Genomic DNA, 16,385 nt, shown 5'->3' with positions numbered 1-16,385 from the left:
CTCCTTCACTTCCTCATTTGTCTGTCCTTCTCTCCACTTAACTCCACATACTCCTCTTTGCTAACTCATTTCCACTCCTCTCATCCACGAAATTACTTCATATTCCGAGGAAAAATATTCGTGCAACACAACATCAACCTGAAGCCTCGTTGCAACAAATAATTTTCCCATCATGTTGCAGGCTGTCAGAGAGTGGAAGCCGGGAAAAGGAAAATAAAATGTATTATTATTATTATTAGTGGAGAGAGTGGAATGAAATGTTTGCTAGAGATATGTAAGAAGACACGGATTAGTGAAACTGTGCCTGTAGAGTGGAAAAAGGCTGTGATTGTACCCCTGTACGAAAGTAAAGGTGAGCAGAGTGAGTGCAAGAATTATTGTGGCGTAAGTTTATTGAGTGTGACAGGGAAGGTATATGGAAGAATTATTATAAAGTAAGAGAGATATCAGAAGTCCTAGTGAGCGATGAACAGAGTAGCTTTAGGAGTGGCTGAGGATGTGTGGATCAAGTATTTGCAGTGAGACAGATAACAGAGAAGGTTTGTGAGAAGGACCTTAAGGTGTTTAGGCATTCATGGATCTGGAAAAAGCAAATGACAAAGTAAACAGAGAGGGACTGTGGAAAGTTTTGTGCATGTAAGGTGTAGATGGTAAGCCGCTAGGTGCTGTCAAGAGTTTTTATGATGGTAGTGAAGCATGTGTATGGGTTAATGGGCATCTAAGTGAATGGTTCACAATCGGTGTGGGCGTGCGACAAGATTGTGTGATGTCCCCATGGCTGTTCAATATATACATGGATGGGGTGATGAGAGAAGGAAAAACACGAGTAATGGAGAGAGGGATGGCACTGATAATGAATGGTGATAGATGGAATATCTCAAATTTGTTGTATGCTGAAGATGCAGTACTGCTTACTAGTACCAGACAAGAACTTGGTAGGCTAGTGGAGAGTTTTACTGATGTCTGTGAGCGTCGTGCCTTGAAAGTAAATGTAGAAAAGAGTAAAGTGATGGTTATTGAGAGAGAAGGTGACTCCCAGTGCAATGTAACAGTGAATGGAGAGAGACTGGAATTGGTGAGAGAGTTCAAATACTTGGGTACAGTGATAGAAAAGAGAGGAAAATGTGCAAAAGAAGTTGAAAGTAGACTGACACACGGAAGAAAAGTAGCTGGTGCAATGAAGGCCTTGATAAGAAACAGAGGCTTGAGTGCTGCAGCTGAACAAGGCTTACATGAGGGAGTGTTGGTGCCAACTTTAACATATGGGTGTGAGACTATGGTGTGGCATGACAAATGAAAAGTCAAGAGTGAGTGCAGTGGAGATGGAACTGCTGAGGAATGTATGTGGAGTACAGAGGGTGGACAGGATACGATAGAATGTGATTCGTGAAAGGTGCAGAGTGAGGAAGTCGGTGGACACCAGAATCGAAGAGAGTGTCCTGAGATGGTATGGTCATGTGGAAAGAATGGATAACAATAGAGTGGTGAAAAAGGTATACCTGAGCGAATCTGAAGGAGGAAGGAGGCGAGGTAGGCCAAGGAGACAGTGCAGAGATATGATGGATGAGTGTTTGAGGAAGAGAGGTTTGGAAGTTGGTTAGGCTAGGGAACTGACAAGAGATCGAGCTGGCTGGATGAATGTTGTGAGGAGAAGTGCATGATCAGGGATTTTGGCACCCCTCTTGAGCATGGCAGCATCCGGACTGACTCAATCGGATAAGTCTGTGTGAAGCTGCAGAATGTGGTGAATGTTTTTGGCGTATCCGGTAAAGCCAGGATTCCGGGGGCTTGAATGATGAGTGAATGGAAGTGTGACCTATTTGATTTGGGCAAGTTTGTGCTGTTTGGACGTTGCTACTCCTCACCCTGCCCTTGGGTGGAAAAGGAGGTCCGAATGATGATGATGATGATGATGTTTGGAGATAATTATTCCAAATTAGTGTTTGCTGTTCTGATATTTTATTGTTTATTTGAGTGTTAACCTGCCACGTGCCAGCTATTTTTAGCCCTATGGATCATCCCAGTGCCGGCCATTTTTTGACCTTTTTTTTTTTTTCTAAAATTATAGATTTTGATGTGGAAACAACGAATTTCACCATTAAAATGCTCACCGAGGTTCGGAAATGGGTTTTATTGAATCCTGCATACTTGTATACAGGTACAACCGCTCTCTCACGCTCACCACGTAGGTGAGAGAAAGCCGTTTTCTATGTAAGGCATACTCAGGTATTTATGCTAGGAAGTTATAGCAATGTTCAGTACATTTTTCTGATTACTTATTACTTCAACATCTATCACAATTTGCGTGTCTTTCTAACTGTGAATGTATTATCTTACACTTACTTGAAGATAAGTACAACCTGACTTTATTACGTACAGTCCTGGCACTTATAAGAAGGTATTTACAACTTGACTTTACTATATAGTCCTTACACTTACATGAAAATATTTACAACTTAAACTTACATGAAAATATTTACAAAATGCCTTCACTATGTACAGCACTGGGTGAGGCACACAGGCAGTGAGACAGAGTGAGCGTGAGGGGGGCAGCAAGTGAGAGTATGGCCTTGACAGCCAGGGGGATGGTAGAGGAACAGTTACCATACGTACCTGCCAATTTTTATCTGCGAATCTTGAAAAATGCAGTCAAAGTGAATTTTTTTATTTTAAACCATTTTAAAATGCGACTGGCACTGGGCACGGAATTATGTCACACCGTTTTAAAGCAGCACTGGCATGTAGCAGGTTAAGTTCTTGTATTTGTTATTTGATGTCTTGTGTAAGCGGTGTTGGGGAGTGATGTAGTGTGTTGCGTTGACTGATGAGGCCTTGAATTTCTGGTGTGAAGTTGGCGCTGTGTCTCTTTCTGTTGCCTCTACAGATGTGTCTTTTGTCTGCGTTTTGAATAATTGTACTGAAAGTGAGAACAGCGGTGTTGATGTTTGTTATGGGTGTACCATATAATGTTTCAAAGTGCTGCTCTGTTTCAGTTGTGAAGACCTCCCGGTTGGCTCTCTTATATTTAGTGTATGTGTGTCTGTAGCCAGCTGGGGTGATTCTGGTTTTGGTAGTGATGATGACTGGGATGTGGTCAGCGCCAAGGGTTTTGACCACTCTCCATGATGTTGTGGGGGTGAGGTTTGGGGAGCAAAGGGTGATGTCTGGGGATGATGGGAGGAAGAAGGCTTGGTGTGGGATATGTGTATGTTGGTGGAGATTGTTGAGGATGAAAAGATTATCTCTTGTGTGTCATGGTTGTTGACATGTCAGGATGACACCTTGGCCATGAAATCACTACCCAGGATGATGTTGGGTATGTTACAGATGAGGTGTATTTGAGAAGAGTAACTGTGGTACTGTGGGGGATGATGGGGGGAATGTACGTACTGGTGATTGTTAAGTGTGATTTGTTGCCAGTGCGTATTTTAACTGATTGTACTTCTGTTGCGGTGTCATGTGCGGGCAGAAGTGAATTTCTGTGTGTACTAGAATCTGAAAAGTTGATGGACTGGTGTACCAGGGTAATGAGTCCACCGCCGTTGGCCCAGTCTTGTCTGATGGTGGTGAAATTATGAAAAGCACGTGTTTTTTGTGTTCTGCATAGTTTAATTTCTTGTAAGAAGGCAATGTGTATGTTTTGATGTCTGCTGAATTGTGTGAGTTCTTGTTTTTTGGTGTTTATGCTATCTATGTTTATTTGAAGAATGTTAATGCTGTGGGCACGATGTGCATTGGGTACTGCACCATGGGGGGGAGGGGGTGTAGAAGAAGTTTGTGATAGAGTTAAGAGTTGGGGTGGATTAGATTGGGGTGGAATGGGAGGAGTTGGGAGATTGGATGATGTGGGAAGAACTAGAGGGTTAGGCTGAGGAGGTGTGAAGGAAGTAGGAGAGGGGTTGGGGGGTTAGTGGGTGGGGGAAAGGAGCATAAGGAGCAGGTCCAGGTATTTGTGTAATGTTCTCTGGATGCAAGTCCTGTGCAGGTGAAATGGGTCCAGTTCTTGTAAGAACTGCCGACGCATGGAAGCATGTTGGAGCCTTCAAAAACGAAAAACAAAAACGATGAACCCTTTGTCTATCGACGCGAAGTGAAGGGTTTTGAGCATGCTGGACATGTGTATTTGTTCATGGGTCCTGGATTGCTCTCACTGTCACCAGCTAGAAGAAGTCTTCAAGAAATGACTGTCGGAGAGTCATTTCTCGGTGTAGAATGAACAGTGTTGTTGTGTGTACTGTGCTGAGCGATGTGGTACTTGCCCAGGCAACCAAAGCCACTGCCAGGTTCTTGGGCCCCATGAGGGGCTCGGGGGGGTTTGTGGTGGTTTGGTCCCTATGCTGTCCTCTTCCTCCACAACCACAGCCTCTGGGGGATGGACCCATGACAAAGACGTCACCACTCCAGGCCCACATGGAGAGTAGGCCAGCATACTCTCCCAAACACTTTCCTCTATCTCATGCCCTACTCCACATGCACTATACATTACACAATGTATCCACTACGTACAGGGGTTGACGTCAGCAAGGACATGCAGTTAGAAAACTTTGCCCCCGTTACCTAGTGGTGGACATATTGTGGGGAGGCGTGATGAGGGCTCTGCCAGCACAGATTTTGGTGCTGGGATGGGAAAGGGTTCAACATGTGCTAGAGGATACAGGGCACTGCAGTTCCCCGGCTGCCTCTTCCATCCAATAGAGAGGGGCCCAAACCTGGGAGTACCACCCAAGGAGGCTGTCTTATCAATGGGTGCATAATGGTGGGGCAGTTACAGTGCCATGGCACGCTTGGAGAGTGTCCCTCTAGCTGTCCTAGCAGGGTGCCATGAGGCCACTGCCACAGCCACTAGTCACTACTAGTCGGTTGTGGGTCCCAGATCCACTGCCTGGACCTCGGACTGTGCAGGTGGGTGGGGCCTGTGGTATGTCTCTCCCCATTATTTATTCTTACTAAAATATGACTAGAAAGAAAGATCTTCTAAGCAAGCTTGAGGAAACTTAACCACCCAAGGGGATCAGAATGGCATCATGGATAGTGATAAGTTTAAGAGGTGGAGTGGGGGAAGTAGTTGAGGTGTTTAGTAGGAGGTGGATGGATGTGTGATGTGTGCAGGAAATCAGGTATAAAGGAGGACCAGCCAGAATGGTTGCTGGGTGGGATGCACATTACATGTTGTTCTAGCAGGGAAGGGAAGATGGATATGGTGGTGGTGGTGTGTTGGCTGGGAAGAAATGGGTGAAATAAGAATGTAATGAGTCAGTGAAAGGATAACTGTAGTAAAAATTTTATTCGGTGGGATTTTGTTTCCATTTATATTAAAGTATGCTTCACAAGCAGGCTTGGATGAGGTAGAGAAGAATACCACGGGCAGGCTTGGATGAGGCAGAGAAGGATAGATTCTGGTATGACTTAATAGAATAGACCTTGTAAAGATAGGGTGACAGTTCCAGAGGAGTAAGGTTTGACTGGGTAGCTAAGTTAAGACACTTACTATACAGTAATGTTTGTCAGGGTAGCTAAGTTAAGACACTTACCGGTACTTGCTATACAGTAAGGTCTGACTGGGTAGCTAAGGTAAGACACTTACTTAATAACATCTGTAACTGCATTGGGCCAGTCTCCAAGGCCCATCTGTTCCACCTCTACAATTACATCTTGGTCTGTTGGGTTATTAACCTGCAAAATAAAATAGCTGTGAGAAGACTTTTTTACTGTTTCAAACTATCTTCCTAATTTTTCAATGGGATGGAGAGGATCCAGATAAAGGAAAACGATAGTACAAAAGTATAAGCTAAGAACCATATCAAGTGAATGGACCATACATCGTTTCATTTATCATTCAAGTATTCAAATTCTTAGCTCAATCTCACAGGCAACATCAACATCATCATCATCATCATCATCATGTGACCAGCAATGCCTGTAAGATGGCACAAAGAATATATTGGCAGTCCCCAATTTACAAAAATAATTGGTTCTTAAAGTTCTTTCGTAAGTTGTTTTTTTCGTAAGTCCATCTCTCTCTCCAACCCAACCCTAATCCCACAATAACTTAAGACACAAAGTTTTTCTCTCAACCCTAACCTCCTTTATACTCCATACCTACTTCTGTGATATTCTCTCTCTCTCTCTCTCCAACCCAACCCTAATTCCAAAAGTATTGGTCACAAAATTCTTTCCTTCCACCGTATCTTCTTTATATTTCATATCTACTTCTGTGCTATCCTCTCCTCTCTCTCGAACCCAACCCTCATCCCATAATTGCCGAGGTCAGAAAATTCTTGCCCTCTATCCCATCACCTTTCTACTCCATACCTATGGTTCGTCAATTTTATGTAAAGAGTTTAGGTGTTGTCCCTCTTGGGAATTTCCTGGGCCGCCTCTCTGCCAAACTTGTACACCTCTTGTCTCATGTCAGCTATTTACTACATCTAAATGAAGTTTATTTACAGTATTTATATATGTAATTCTTTAATAAGGCTATATAGTGTTATAAATGCCTCTTTTATTCTTTTAATAACAATTACTTTTCATGAATACCACAACACTTGGCAGTGTTGCTTTCCAACGTTGCCACGCTTATAAGGGTAGAGTGACCGTGTTAATCCAGGTCATTTCCACTCTGGCCGCCACCTGAGATGGATGTTCTTACTCCTGCTACTCGTTCTTGTGTGCTCCACAGTAAAGAAAAAGAACTTATTTACAACGTACATAAGAATTTTTTAGAAGAGAAGGCAAACAGAGGACCTCAAAGATGGCGTGGAAAATAAATTGAAATTATAAACCAGGGTTAAGGGACTGAACAGGGAGGCTGCAATGGATCGTGCAGCATGGAGAGCCGCCATTAGGTGACCAAGGCCGACGCATGCAAGCATGTTGGAGCCTTTAAAAACGAAACAAAACGAAATAAACCTCACACTTTATGGAAAAAATCACAGTCATAATAAAAATTAATGTTAGAGAGAGAGAGAGAGAGAGAGAGAGAGACAGAGACAGACAGACAGAAACAGAGAGTAGGGGGAAAGGTCATGGAGAAAGGGAATGAATAAGAGCACAACAAGACAGACAGAGAGTCAGTCTGGAGGCTTTTCCTCAAATTCTAAAAATTCATAAAAGTGTATAGAGTTTTTATAGAAATATATCTATAAAAAGTGCAATTTCTATATGCAGAGAGAGAGAGAGAGAGAGAGAGAGAGAGAGAGGTGCTGGGAGGAAGAGTTGTCATTAGTGCCTTTTCCTTAATCCGATTAAGTTGCCCAGTACAAAGTATGGCAACACTGTGGAACAGGGACTCCCCAAGAGGGACAATGCCCAAATGCTCTTCATAAAATAGACAGACCATACTTCTGTGCTATCCTCTCTCTCTCTCTCTCTCTTTCTCTTTCTCTCTCGAACCCAACCTTAATCCCATAATTACTCAGGTCAAAATGTTCTTTCCCTCTACCCCGTCACCTTTCTACTCCATACCTACTTCTGTGCTATCCTCTGTCTGACTGACTGACTGTCTGTCTGTCTGTCTCTCTCTCTCTCTCTTTCCAATCCAACCCTAATCCCATAATTACTGAGATCATAAAGTTCTCTCTCTCTACCCCATTGTCTTTCTGCTCCATACCTACTTCTGTACTATCCTCTCTCTCTGTCTGTCTGTCTCTCTCTCTCTAAAGGCCATTATTATCTCCACTCCTCCACTTATCCCCTAACCTTCCCTGAACTGGAATTATCACCTCACCTCCTTGTCAGTGTCTTCACCTGACCACATCCTTCCTTGCTATGACTGACCCACCACACCCACACACACACACACACACACACATACACACATACACAAATTTTTTCGTATCAGCGGACTTTTCGTAAGTTGATCCTTCGTAAGTATGTGTCTGACTGTATATATTAATATATATAGCAGTCCCTCATTAATCAGGATGCTCAGGATCCAGACGTGTTCATTATCCAGACGCTGTACCCTGAATCTATAAAAGCATTATCTGAATTTACTTCTTATTACCCAGACGTAAAAATCCCCAAGAACTTCGGCCAGCCAGCCGACATGTTCAAACATTCAGTATCGTGGCTGCTGGGCTCAAGCCGTGAGCAGGAAGTAGTCCGTAACCAACAACCAGACTTAAAATGTCGGTCTGCCCCTGTACTGAATGGTCAAAATCGCGCGCTCATCCTATCACTCCCAACGAATCTCCAGCAGCTGAGTAATAAGACTGTAACCCACAAGCGGTGTCAAAACATCTGTATGCATTCCTCACCGAATGTCCAATATCACGCAGTCACGGGGCTAAGTCTTTCCCAACTGCCATCTCCATCAAACACAGCCCACAAATCACAAGCATACGTTAAGCGACAGCAGCTGTCCGCCTCTCCATCGAACGTCGAAAATCCCCCAGTCATGGTGAGTTGTGTTCCCGCATGGCCGCTCGGCGTCAAACAGACTGCAAGCCTCGAGTAAATGTACGGTAAAAGCCCCTCTCCGCCTGTCGACAGAAGGGTGAGAATCCTGCTCACAGCCTCGCTTCTCCCCCCCTCCCGTCCCTCCCCTATACCCTTCCAGCTCCCCCATTACTCCCTCAGTCCCTACCCTCCTCCGTGGTGATAACACTGACTCGAGTTGTCAAAGTTTTTTTGCAATTTATTCGACTACCATTGGCCATATCAAAATTCCGTAAAACCCACGAGAAAGCTCGTGAAATTCTGCATCTAGAATTACAGAAAAACCACACTATAATGGACTAATTGGGGCCGAAACCAATCCGAAATATGCGAAATTCCGATAAAAGCGACATCCGGACTTCCCTCTGCTAATCCGGACTTTTTCTGATATAGCAGACATTAGCCAGGATTGCATGAAGTTTTTAAACTGTTTTGACTGCCACTGCGGTACTGTACTGTACTGTGTATAACTTCACTACATTAAGCAAATGGTATAATATATATGCTAATGCAATATTATACACTGATAAACATGTTTTTTATTTACCTGATTGTGGTGAACATAGCTGAAGTGGTCAGGCAGTCCGGACTGCTTCTGGCTTTATTGGACTTTTTCTGATATACAGGAATTTAGTCCGGTAGCTCCTAGAGTCTGATAAAAATGAATTCCAGTCTATTGAAGTCCGTTATATCAAGGTTTTACTGTATACTTAACTTCTGGGAGGTGAAGGCAAAAGTTTGCACTAGGATGGTGGGAATTTATATGAAAGTAAGTTTTACTCCTGAACACTTTTTTTGCTTTATTTCCATACTTTTACTTGTCACTTTTATGTGTTTTATTAACTAACCTAATAGTATAAACACCAGCGAAGATGATGGTATACCATTCATACCAATATAACCAATTTCCCGTGGCATATTTGGCTGTAGAATTTTTTTTGCGCCCCGGGAGCAATCATTTGTCACAAACCGATTTTCAAACCGTTGTCAGTTTTCTGGTGGATTTTTGTTGTTTGTGCAAACCTTCTTGATGCTTAGCATTAAATGGATAATCCTATGTGTGTTTTGATGCCTGAACATGGCAGAATCATCAGAAAATTGCCAAAATTAGGAGGGGTACTATACATTCAGCAGTGTACAGGTCAAGTGTTTTTTGGTTTTCAATGGTTTATTTCATGGTTTTCTTGGTATTTAGCATTACTTTGGATATTCTTATGTGTGTTTTGATGTCTAAATATGGCAGACTGACTTGGAAACAGTGCCAAAATTAGAAGGGGTACTGTACATACAGTGGTGTACAGGCTGGGTGTTTTTTGGCTTTCATTGTTTTTTCTTTCTTTCATGGTCTTCTTGGTTTAGCATTAATTTGGATATTCCTATGTGTGTTCTGATGTCTAAACATGGCAAACTAACCTGAAAACTATGCCAAAATTAGAAGGTGTACTGTACATACAGTCATGCATAGGTTGGGTGTTTTTTTTTTTTTTTTTTAATGGTTTTCTTGGTGTTTAGCATTAGAGTACTTTGGATATTCCTATGTGTGTTTTGATGTCTATATATGGCAGACTGACCACCTGAAAACAGTGCCAAAAGTAGGAGCAGTGCTGTACATACAGTGGTGAATAGGTAGGGTATTTTTTTTCTTTTTTTTTCTTGGTGTTGAAAGTTATTTTGATAATCCTATGTATGTTTTGACGTCAAAATGTGGCAAATGACTGGAAAACACTGCCAAAATAAGGAGGGATACTGTACATACAGTAGTGTCTAGGTAGGGTGTTTTTTGGTTTTCACTGTTTTTTCTGCATGGCTTTCTTGATGTTTACCATTACTTTGGATATTCCTATGTGTGTTTTATGTCTAAATATGTCTGAATGACCAGAAAACACTGCGAAATTAAGCATAGGTACTGTACAAGTAGGTTAGATATAGGTTAGAGGTGGGTCTAGGTAAGGTCTGGGTATGGTAGGGTAGTCTTCATTATTTGCACGTTGCCACAACCCGGACGTGCCTTTGGCTCTATTATGTCTGGATAAATGAGGGACTACTGTATATATGGAACCACTGTCTGACTCACTTCTTCTTCATTTCTGCAACATTCATGGCCTTTCCTCTAACTTTCTCTCTGTTGAACATCACCTCTAAACCTTACCTTCTCTTCCTATCTGAGACTCTGCTGTCTGAGGCAACTGACAGCAAACCCTTTTCTGTTTTCTCCTACTTTCCCTACACAGTACTCATTTCAAAGCCAAGGGTGGTTGTTGTGTATATGTATGCAACGATTTATATTGCTCTCTTGTTCCTGAACTTGATTCTTCTGAATTCTCTACTGTCTGGCTTCAGCTTTCTTCTCATTCTCTGACTAAATATATCTGCACTGTCTACTTATCTTCTAAATCTCAATCAATCAATCAATCATTTCCTGTGGCACCCCACGGCATGCATAGGGTCTCAATGAACTCTCTCCACCAATATTTGTCTCTAGCCATCTCCTTCAGGTCCCACCAACACTCCTCTCCTGCTTCTTTTTTCATTGTCCTCAACCAGGTTTCCCTCGGCCTACCTCTACCTCTTCTTCCTCTAGCAATCCACTCTGGCACATCCTGTATTAAACAACCTTCTTTTCTGTATATGTGCCCCAGCCACTTCCAGCGAGACAGTCTCACATATTCATTAACTGGTTCCACTCTCGTAATATCCCTTACTCTTTCATTTGTAACTCTGTCTTGCCACTTTACCCCAAGAATCCTTCTCAGTATTTTATTCTCAAATCCTAATACTTTCTGATCTGTTGCAATTGTGCTGTACCATGACTCATGCCCGTAAATTAAAATGGGTCTAACCATGGACTTGTAAATTTTCACTTCAGTATGTACCGAAAGCATCTTATTATTCCAAACAGATTTCAACATTCTAACAGCTCGCCAAGCCTGTCTAATCCTCTCCTCAATTTCATTGTTTAATGATCCATTAGATGATACAATCGTTCCCAGATATTTGAAGTTTTCTACATTCTTCACCACATTATTCCCAATTACACAATTGATTTGGTTCTCCACGTTCATATTAATAATTTCAGTCTTTCCACAATTTATTACCAATCCCACTTTTTCTCCTTCCTCCACCAGACAATCGAGCACCCTCTGCATCTCGTAAATACTTCCGCAAATCAGTACAATATCATCAACATAGTCCAAATCCATCAGCTTCTTATTTTCTTTCCAGTTAATTCCTGCACCTGTTCTCCTTACAACCGTTTTCATAACATAATCCATAACCAAAACAAACAACAATGGCGAAAGAACTCCTCATTGAATCACTCCTGACCTAACTTGAAAGGGATCACTCAAAGAACCACCCACCATTACCTTACAAAAAGTACCTTCATGCAGGCTTCTAATAATATTTACAAACTTTTCTGGTATACCATAGAATATCATAATTTTCAACATAGCTCCACGTGAAACACTATCAAACGCCTTTTCAAAATCCACAAAACACATGTTAAGTGGCATTTTCATCTCATTAGCTTGTTGCATTAGATGCCTTACAATAAAAATCTGATCATTACAACCTCGACCCTTTCTAAATCCCACTTGTTCTTCTCTTAAAATTTTATCAATTACTGGCTCTATTCTGTTCAACAAGATTTTGGAAAAAACTTTTGCAACTACAGGTGTCAAAGTTATCCCCCTCCAATTGCCTCACACACTTAAATCTCCCTTTTTTGGTATTTTTATAATCACTCCATTTTTCCACTCTTCTGGAATTCCACCATTATCCCAAGCCACATTAAAAAGTTTCAAAAGTGCATTCATCAACTCGTCATTTTCCACCTTAAGCATTTCAGGGAATATTCCATCCTCACCTGGAGCCTTAAAATTCTTTAACTCCTTTATAGATTTTGCTACCTCTTCCAAAGTTATATCCCCTGTTTCTATCTGCAAATCTCTCTCGGCTGGCAAAATGTCCTCTTCAGCTGGGATTGGTCTATTTAGAACAGATTCAAAGTGCTCTTTCCATCTTCCTTTTATATCCAAATCTTTAGTCATCAAATTACCATTTCTATCTCGTACAGGTATTTCCTTCCTTCTCTTTTCAGTCCCAGTTAACTCCTTTATGGCCTGATACGCTGCTCTTGTGCTCTGACCGTCATTTTTACTTAATTTAATTTCTGTCTCTGTCGCCTTTTCATCATATAGTCTCCTCTTATCACGTCTAACGAGTCTTTTTACTTCAGAATGTAAACTCCAATACTTTGCTCTAAGTACTTCAACTACCTGGCCATCAACATGTTGTTCTTCACTTCTTAACTTAGCCTCTTTCCTTTTCTGAATTACATTCCATGTTTCATCTGACATCCACTTTTTCCTTCTCGCTTTTCCCTTTTTCTTAATAGTAACCTTAGCACTCTCATGCAAAACCTCTTTTACCTCTCTCCACATTTGATTAATATCATTGTCTTCAGATTCCATCAAAGTCTGCAGGACTAGAAACTTGTTTCTACATTCGAACCGAAACTTTTCCCTCGTGCTCTCATCACTTCTCAGCTCATCAAAATCATAATTATTACCTCCTGTACAATTACCATTAACGTTTCTCTTAAGTTTTATTTTAATCTTTGACACAACAAGTTGATGATCACTACCTATATCTGCCCCCCTCCTTACGCAAACATCTTGCAAATAACTACTATGCCTTCTGCTAACTGCAATGTGGTCAATCTGGTTACAATATTTACCACATGGTGAAATCCAAGTAGTCTTATGTATTTTTCTATGCTCAAAGATAGTTCCACCAATTATAAGGTCATTTGCCAAACAAAAGCTTGCAAGTCACACCCCATTTTCGTTTCTTATACCGACACCCTCCTTACCCATACAATCTTCAAAGCCATCCCTACTACTGCCAACAATCGCATTAAAATCACCAATGCAAACTAACACATCATGTCTTGCCACTCTATTCACTACATCCTGCAGCTTCTCATAAAAGTCATCCTTCATTTCATCAGCAGCCTCATTTGTCGGAGCGTACCCTACAACCATACTGATATTACCATGGTCAGATTTTAAGCGAGCATAAAGCAAGCGCTCATTAATTGGTTCAAACTCACATAGTGCCTTGCAAGCATCTCTACTCAGCAGTAAGCCTACTCCTTGGTAATGATTTCCATCACTCCTACCAGAAACCAACATAATAATACCATCTTCCAAATTCATTTTATCAACTCCAAGCAACCTCGTTTCTGTAAGAGCACAAATATCCATCTTGTATTCCTTGAACACTGAAATAAGTTCTTCCATTTTACCAGCCTGATTGAGAGTTCGAACATTCCAGTTTCCTATTCTTAAGGTTCTTTTTGGATTTATGAACTTATTTTTACACCGTGGGATTCTTAGCACCCCCTGCCCACTTAAGGGCTGCACGGGACTGAGGGCCATTGCTTCGTCACCAGAGTTCATCAAGATTTCTTAGGCAGTAAAATATTTTACCCTGGAGCCAATGCCAGTGACTCGCAGGAACCAGACAGTGGAGAGAGGAAATTAACTAAATGAAAGTAAAATGCACAAGGTTTGGACAGACAAAGTACAAGGGAAAGAAAGAGAGCAAAAAGAATGTAGATAAAAGTGTCCCTTTTAGTCGCCTCTTATGACAAGCAGGGAATACTGGGGAAGTATTCTATCACCCCTTCCCCAGGGGGGATCTTCTAAATCTACTATGAAAAATTCTTTGACTAACTTACTTCTATGATGGAACACATTCTATCCTTTTCTCCTGTCTCTGAAATCTCCATTCTACGAGATTTCAATGTTCACCACCACCCTTGGCTTTACTCTCCATTCACTGATCCACCTGGTGAAAAGCCTACATCTTTTCTATCCTTAACGACCTAGGGCAGCTTGTACAGCACCCTACCCATATCCCTGACCGCCTTGGAGAGAGATCCAACATACTTGACCTCGTTCTTACAATTAATCCTTCTGCTTACACTGTTAATCTTTCCTCTCCGTTGGGCTCCTCCGATCACAACCTAATTACCTTGACCTGTCCTATCACTCCAGTACAGCCTGTGGACCCTCCAAAGAAATGTCGTCTGTGGCACTTTGGAGCTGCAGATTGGGAGGCCCTCAGGCAGTACTTCTTTGATTTTCTGTGGAATGATTATTGCCTCCATGGCCAGGAGCCATCTGAGTGTGCATTGCGCATTATGGAGGTTATTCTCTCGGGCATGGAAGCATACATTCCCTTCTCATATCCTTTGACTAATGCAAGAAAACCTTGGTTTATTCATGCTTGTGCTAATGCTGTCCGCAACAAGGAGAGGGCCTATAAAAGATACCAGAACCAACCCACCCCTGAATCACATCTTGCTTATGTTTCTGCCCAGAATCATGCCGAGTCTGTTCTTCACTCTGCTAAAAATAATTACATCCGTACTAAATGCTCTCAACTCTCCAACTCGAATTCTTCCGCTCCTTCTGGTACCTTGCCAAAAAACCTTTCTAACAACTATACCTCATCATCCTTCCCTCCTCTTTTCTATTCTGATGGCTCTACAACTACATCTTCTACTGATGAAGCAGATCTCTTCGCTCATAACTTTTTCCCTCAATTCCACCTTAGACGATTCAGTGCTGTTCTTCCATCACTTCCCCCCTCTGACTTCCTCATGGCCGACATTAAAATTTCTTCAGCTGATGCATTTTCTGCTATCACTGGCCTAATACTAACAAGGCATGTGGGCCTGATGGAGTCCCTCCTGTTGTCCTCAAGAACTATGCTTCTGTGCTTACACCCTGCTATAGTAAATTCTTTCTACTCTGTCTGTCAACTTGTACCTTTCCTTCTTGCTGGAAGTTTGCTCTCATTTAGCCAGTCCCAAAGAAGGGTGACCATTCCCAACCCTCTCCCATTCCCAACCCTCTAACTATCGTCCACCTGCTTTAACATCCTGTGTCTCAAAAGTTTTCGTGTCAATTCTTAATAGAAAAAAATTTAAAGCATCTTTCCTATCACAACCTTTTTTCTGATCGTCAGTATGGGTTCTGTCAGGGACGCTCCACTGGCGATCTTCTCACCTACCGTTCAGACTCCTGGTCATCCTCCTTTCAAGACTTTGGCGAAAGCTTTGCCATCGTACTTGACATCCCAAAGGGTTTCAATCGAGTCTGGCAGGAACGGACCTCTTACTGTTTCCATCCTTCTATCTGTGCCTTCATATATAGCTTCCTTTCCGGTCGTTCTATAGCCGCTGTTGTAGACGGCCATCATTCTTCTCCTAGATCTATCAACAGTGTTCTTCCTCAGGGCTTTGTCCTAACACCAACTCTCTTCCTTTGATTCATCAATGACCTCTTAAGCTGAACATCTAATCCTATCCACTCGTATGCTGATGGCTCCTATCTTCACCTTTCCATTCGGTTCCCACAACGTTCATCTCAACAGTTACTTCAACAAACAAGGGATGAGGCTATGGCACACTTAATGTCTGACTTAGCTCGTATCTCTGACTGGGGTAAAAATAATCTTTTGTTTTTAATGCATCAAAGACTCAGTTCTTACACCTATCAACCCTACAAAATCTTCCACAGGAATACCCACTTAGGTTTAATAATATTCAGCTTAATCCTGCATCATCCTTGAACATGCTTGGAGTTTCATTCACTCGAGACTTATCTTGGAAAGATCACATTACATCTCTTGAAAAATCTGCTTCCATGAGATTAAGTGTGCTAAGCCGACTCCATTCCTTCTTTACCCCTGTAAAATTGTTGACTCTATACACGGGTTTTATCCGCACCAATTTGGAGTACAACTCTAATGTGTAGGGAGGTTCCCCACATACAGCTCTTCTCAATAGGGTGGAGTCAAAGGCTTTTCGTCTCATTAACTCTCCTTCTCTTACTGGCTCCCTTCAACCTCTGTCTCTTTGCTGCACTTTGCAT

The 16,385-nt window shown here is 42.0% G+C and overlaps 1 protein-coding gene across 1 annotated transcript in view; it reads right to left on the bottom strand.

Moving 5' to 3' along the window:
• The window catches only part of LOC145405103 (uncharacterized protein KIAA2013 homolog), a 458,993-nt gene that overhangs the window by 317,053 nt on the left and 125,555 nt on the right, over positions 1-16,385 (bottom strand). The window contains exon 5 of the mRNA XM_080276618.1: positions 5,585-5,673. Coding sequence (XP_080132744.1) covers positions 5,585-5,673 — 89 coding nt within the window. The remainder of the gene's footprint in view (positions 1-5,584; positions 5,674-16,385) is intronic.

The sequence above is a fragment of the Coenobita brevimanus genome, chromosome 65 (genome assembly GCF_032717465.1).
Source record: "Coenobita brevimanus isolate Jiangsu-jjx chromosome 65, ASM3271746v2, whole genome shotgun sequence".
Classification (NCBI taxonomy): Eukaryota; Metazoa; Arthropoda; class Malacostraca; order Decapoda; family Coenobitidae; genus Coenobita; species Coenobita brevimanus.
This window is presented reverse-complemented; position numbering and strand designations above follow the sequence as displayed.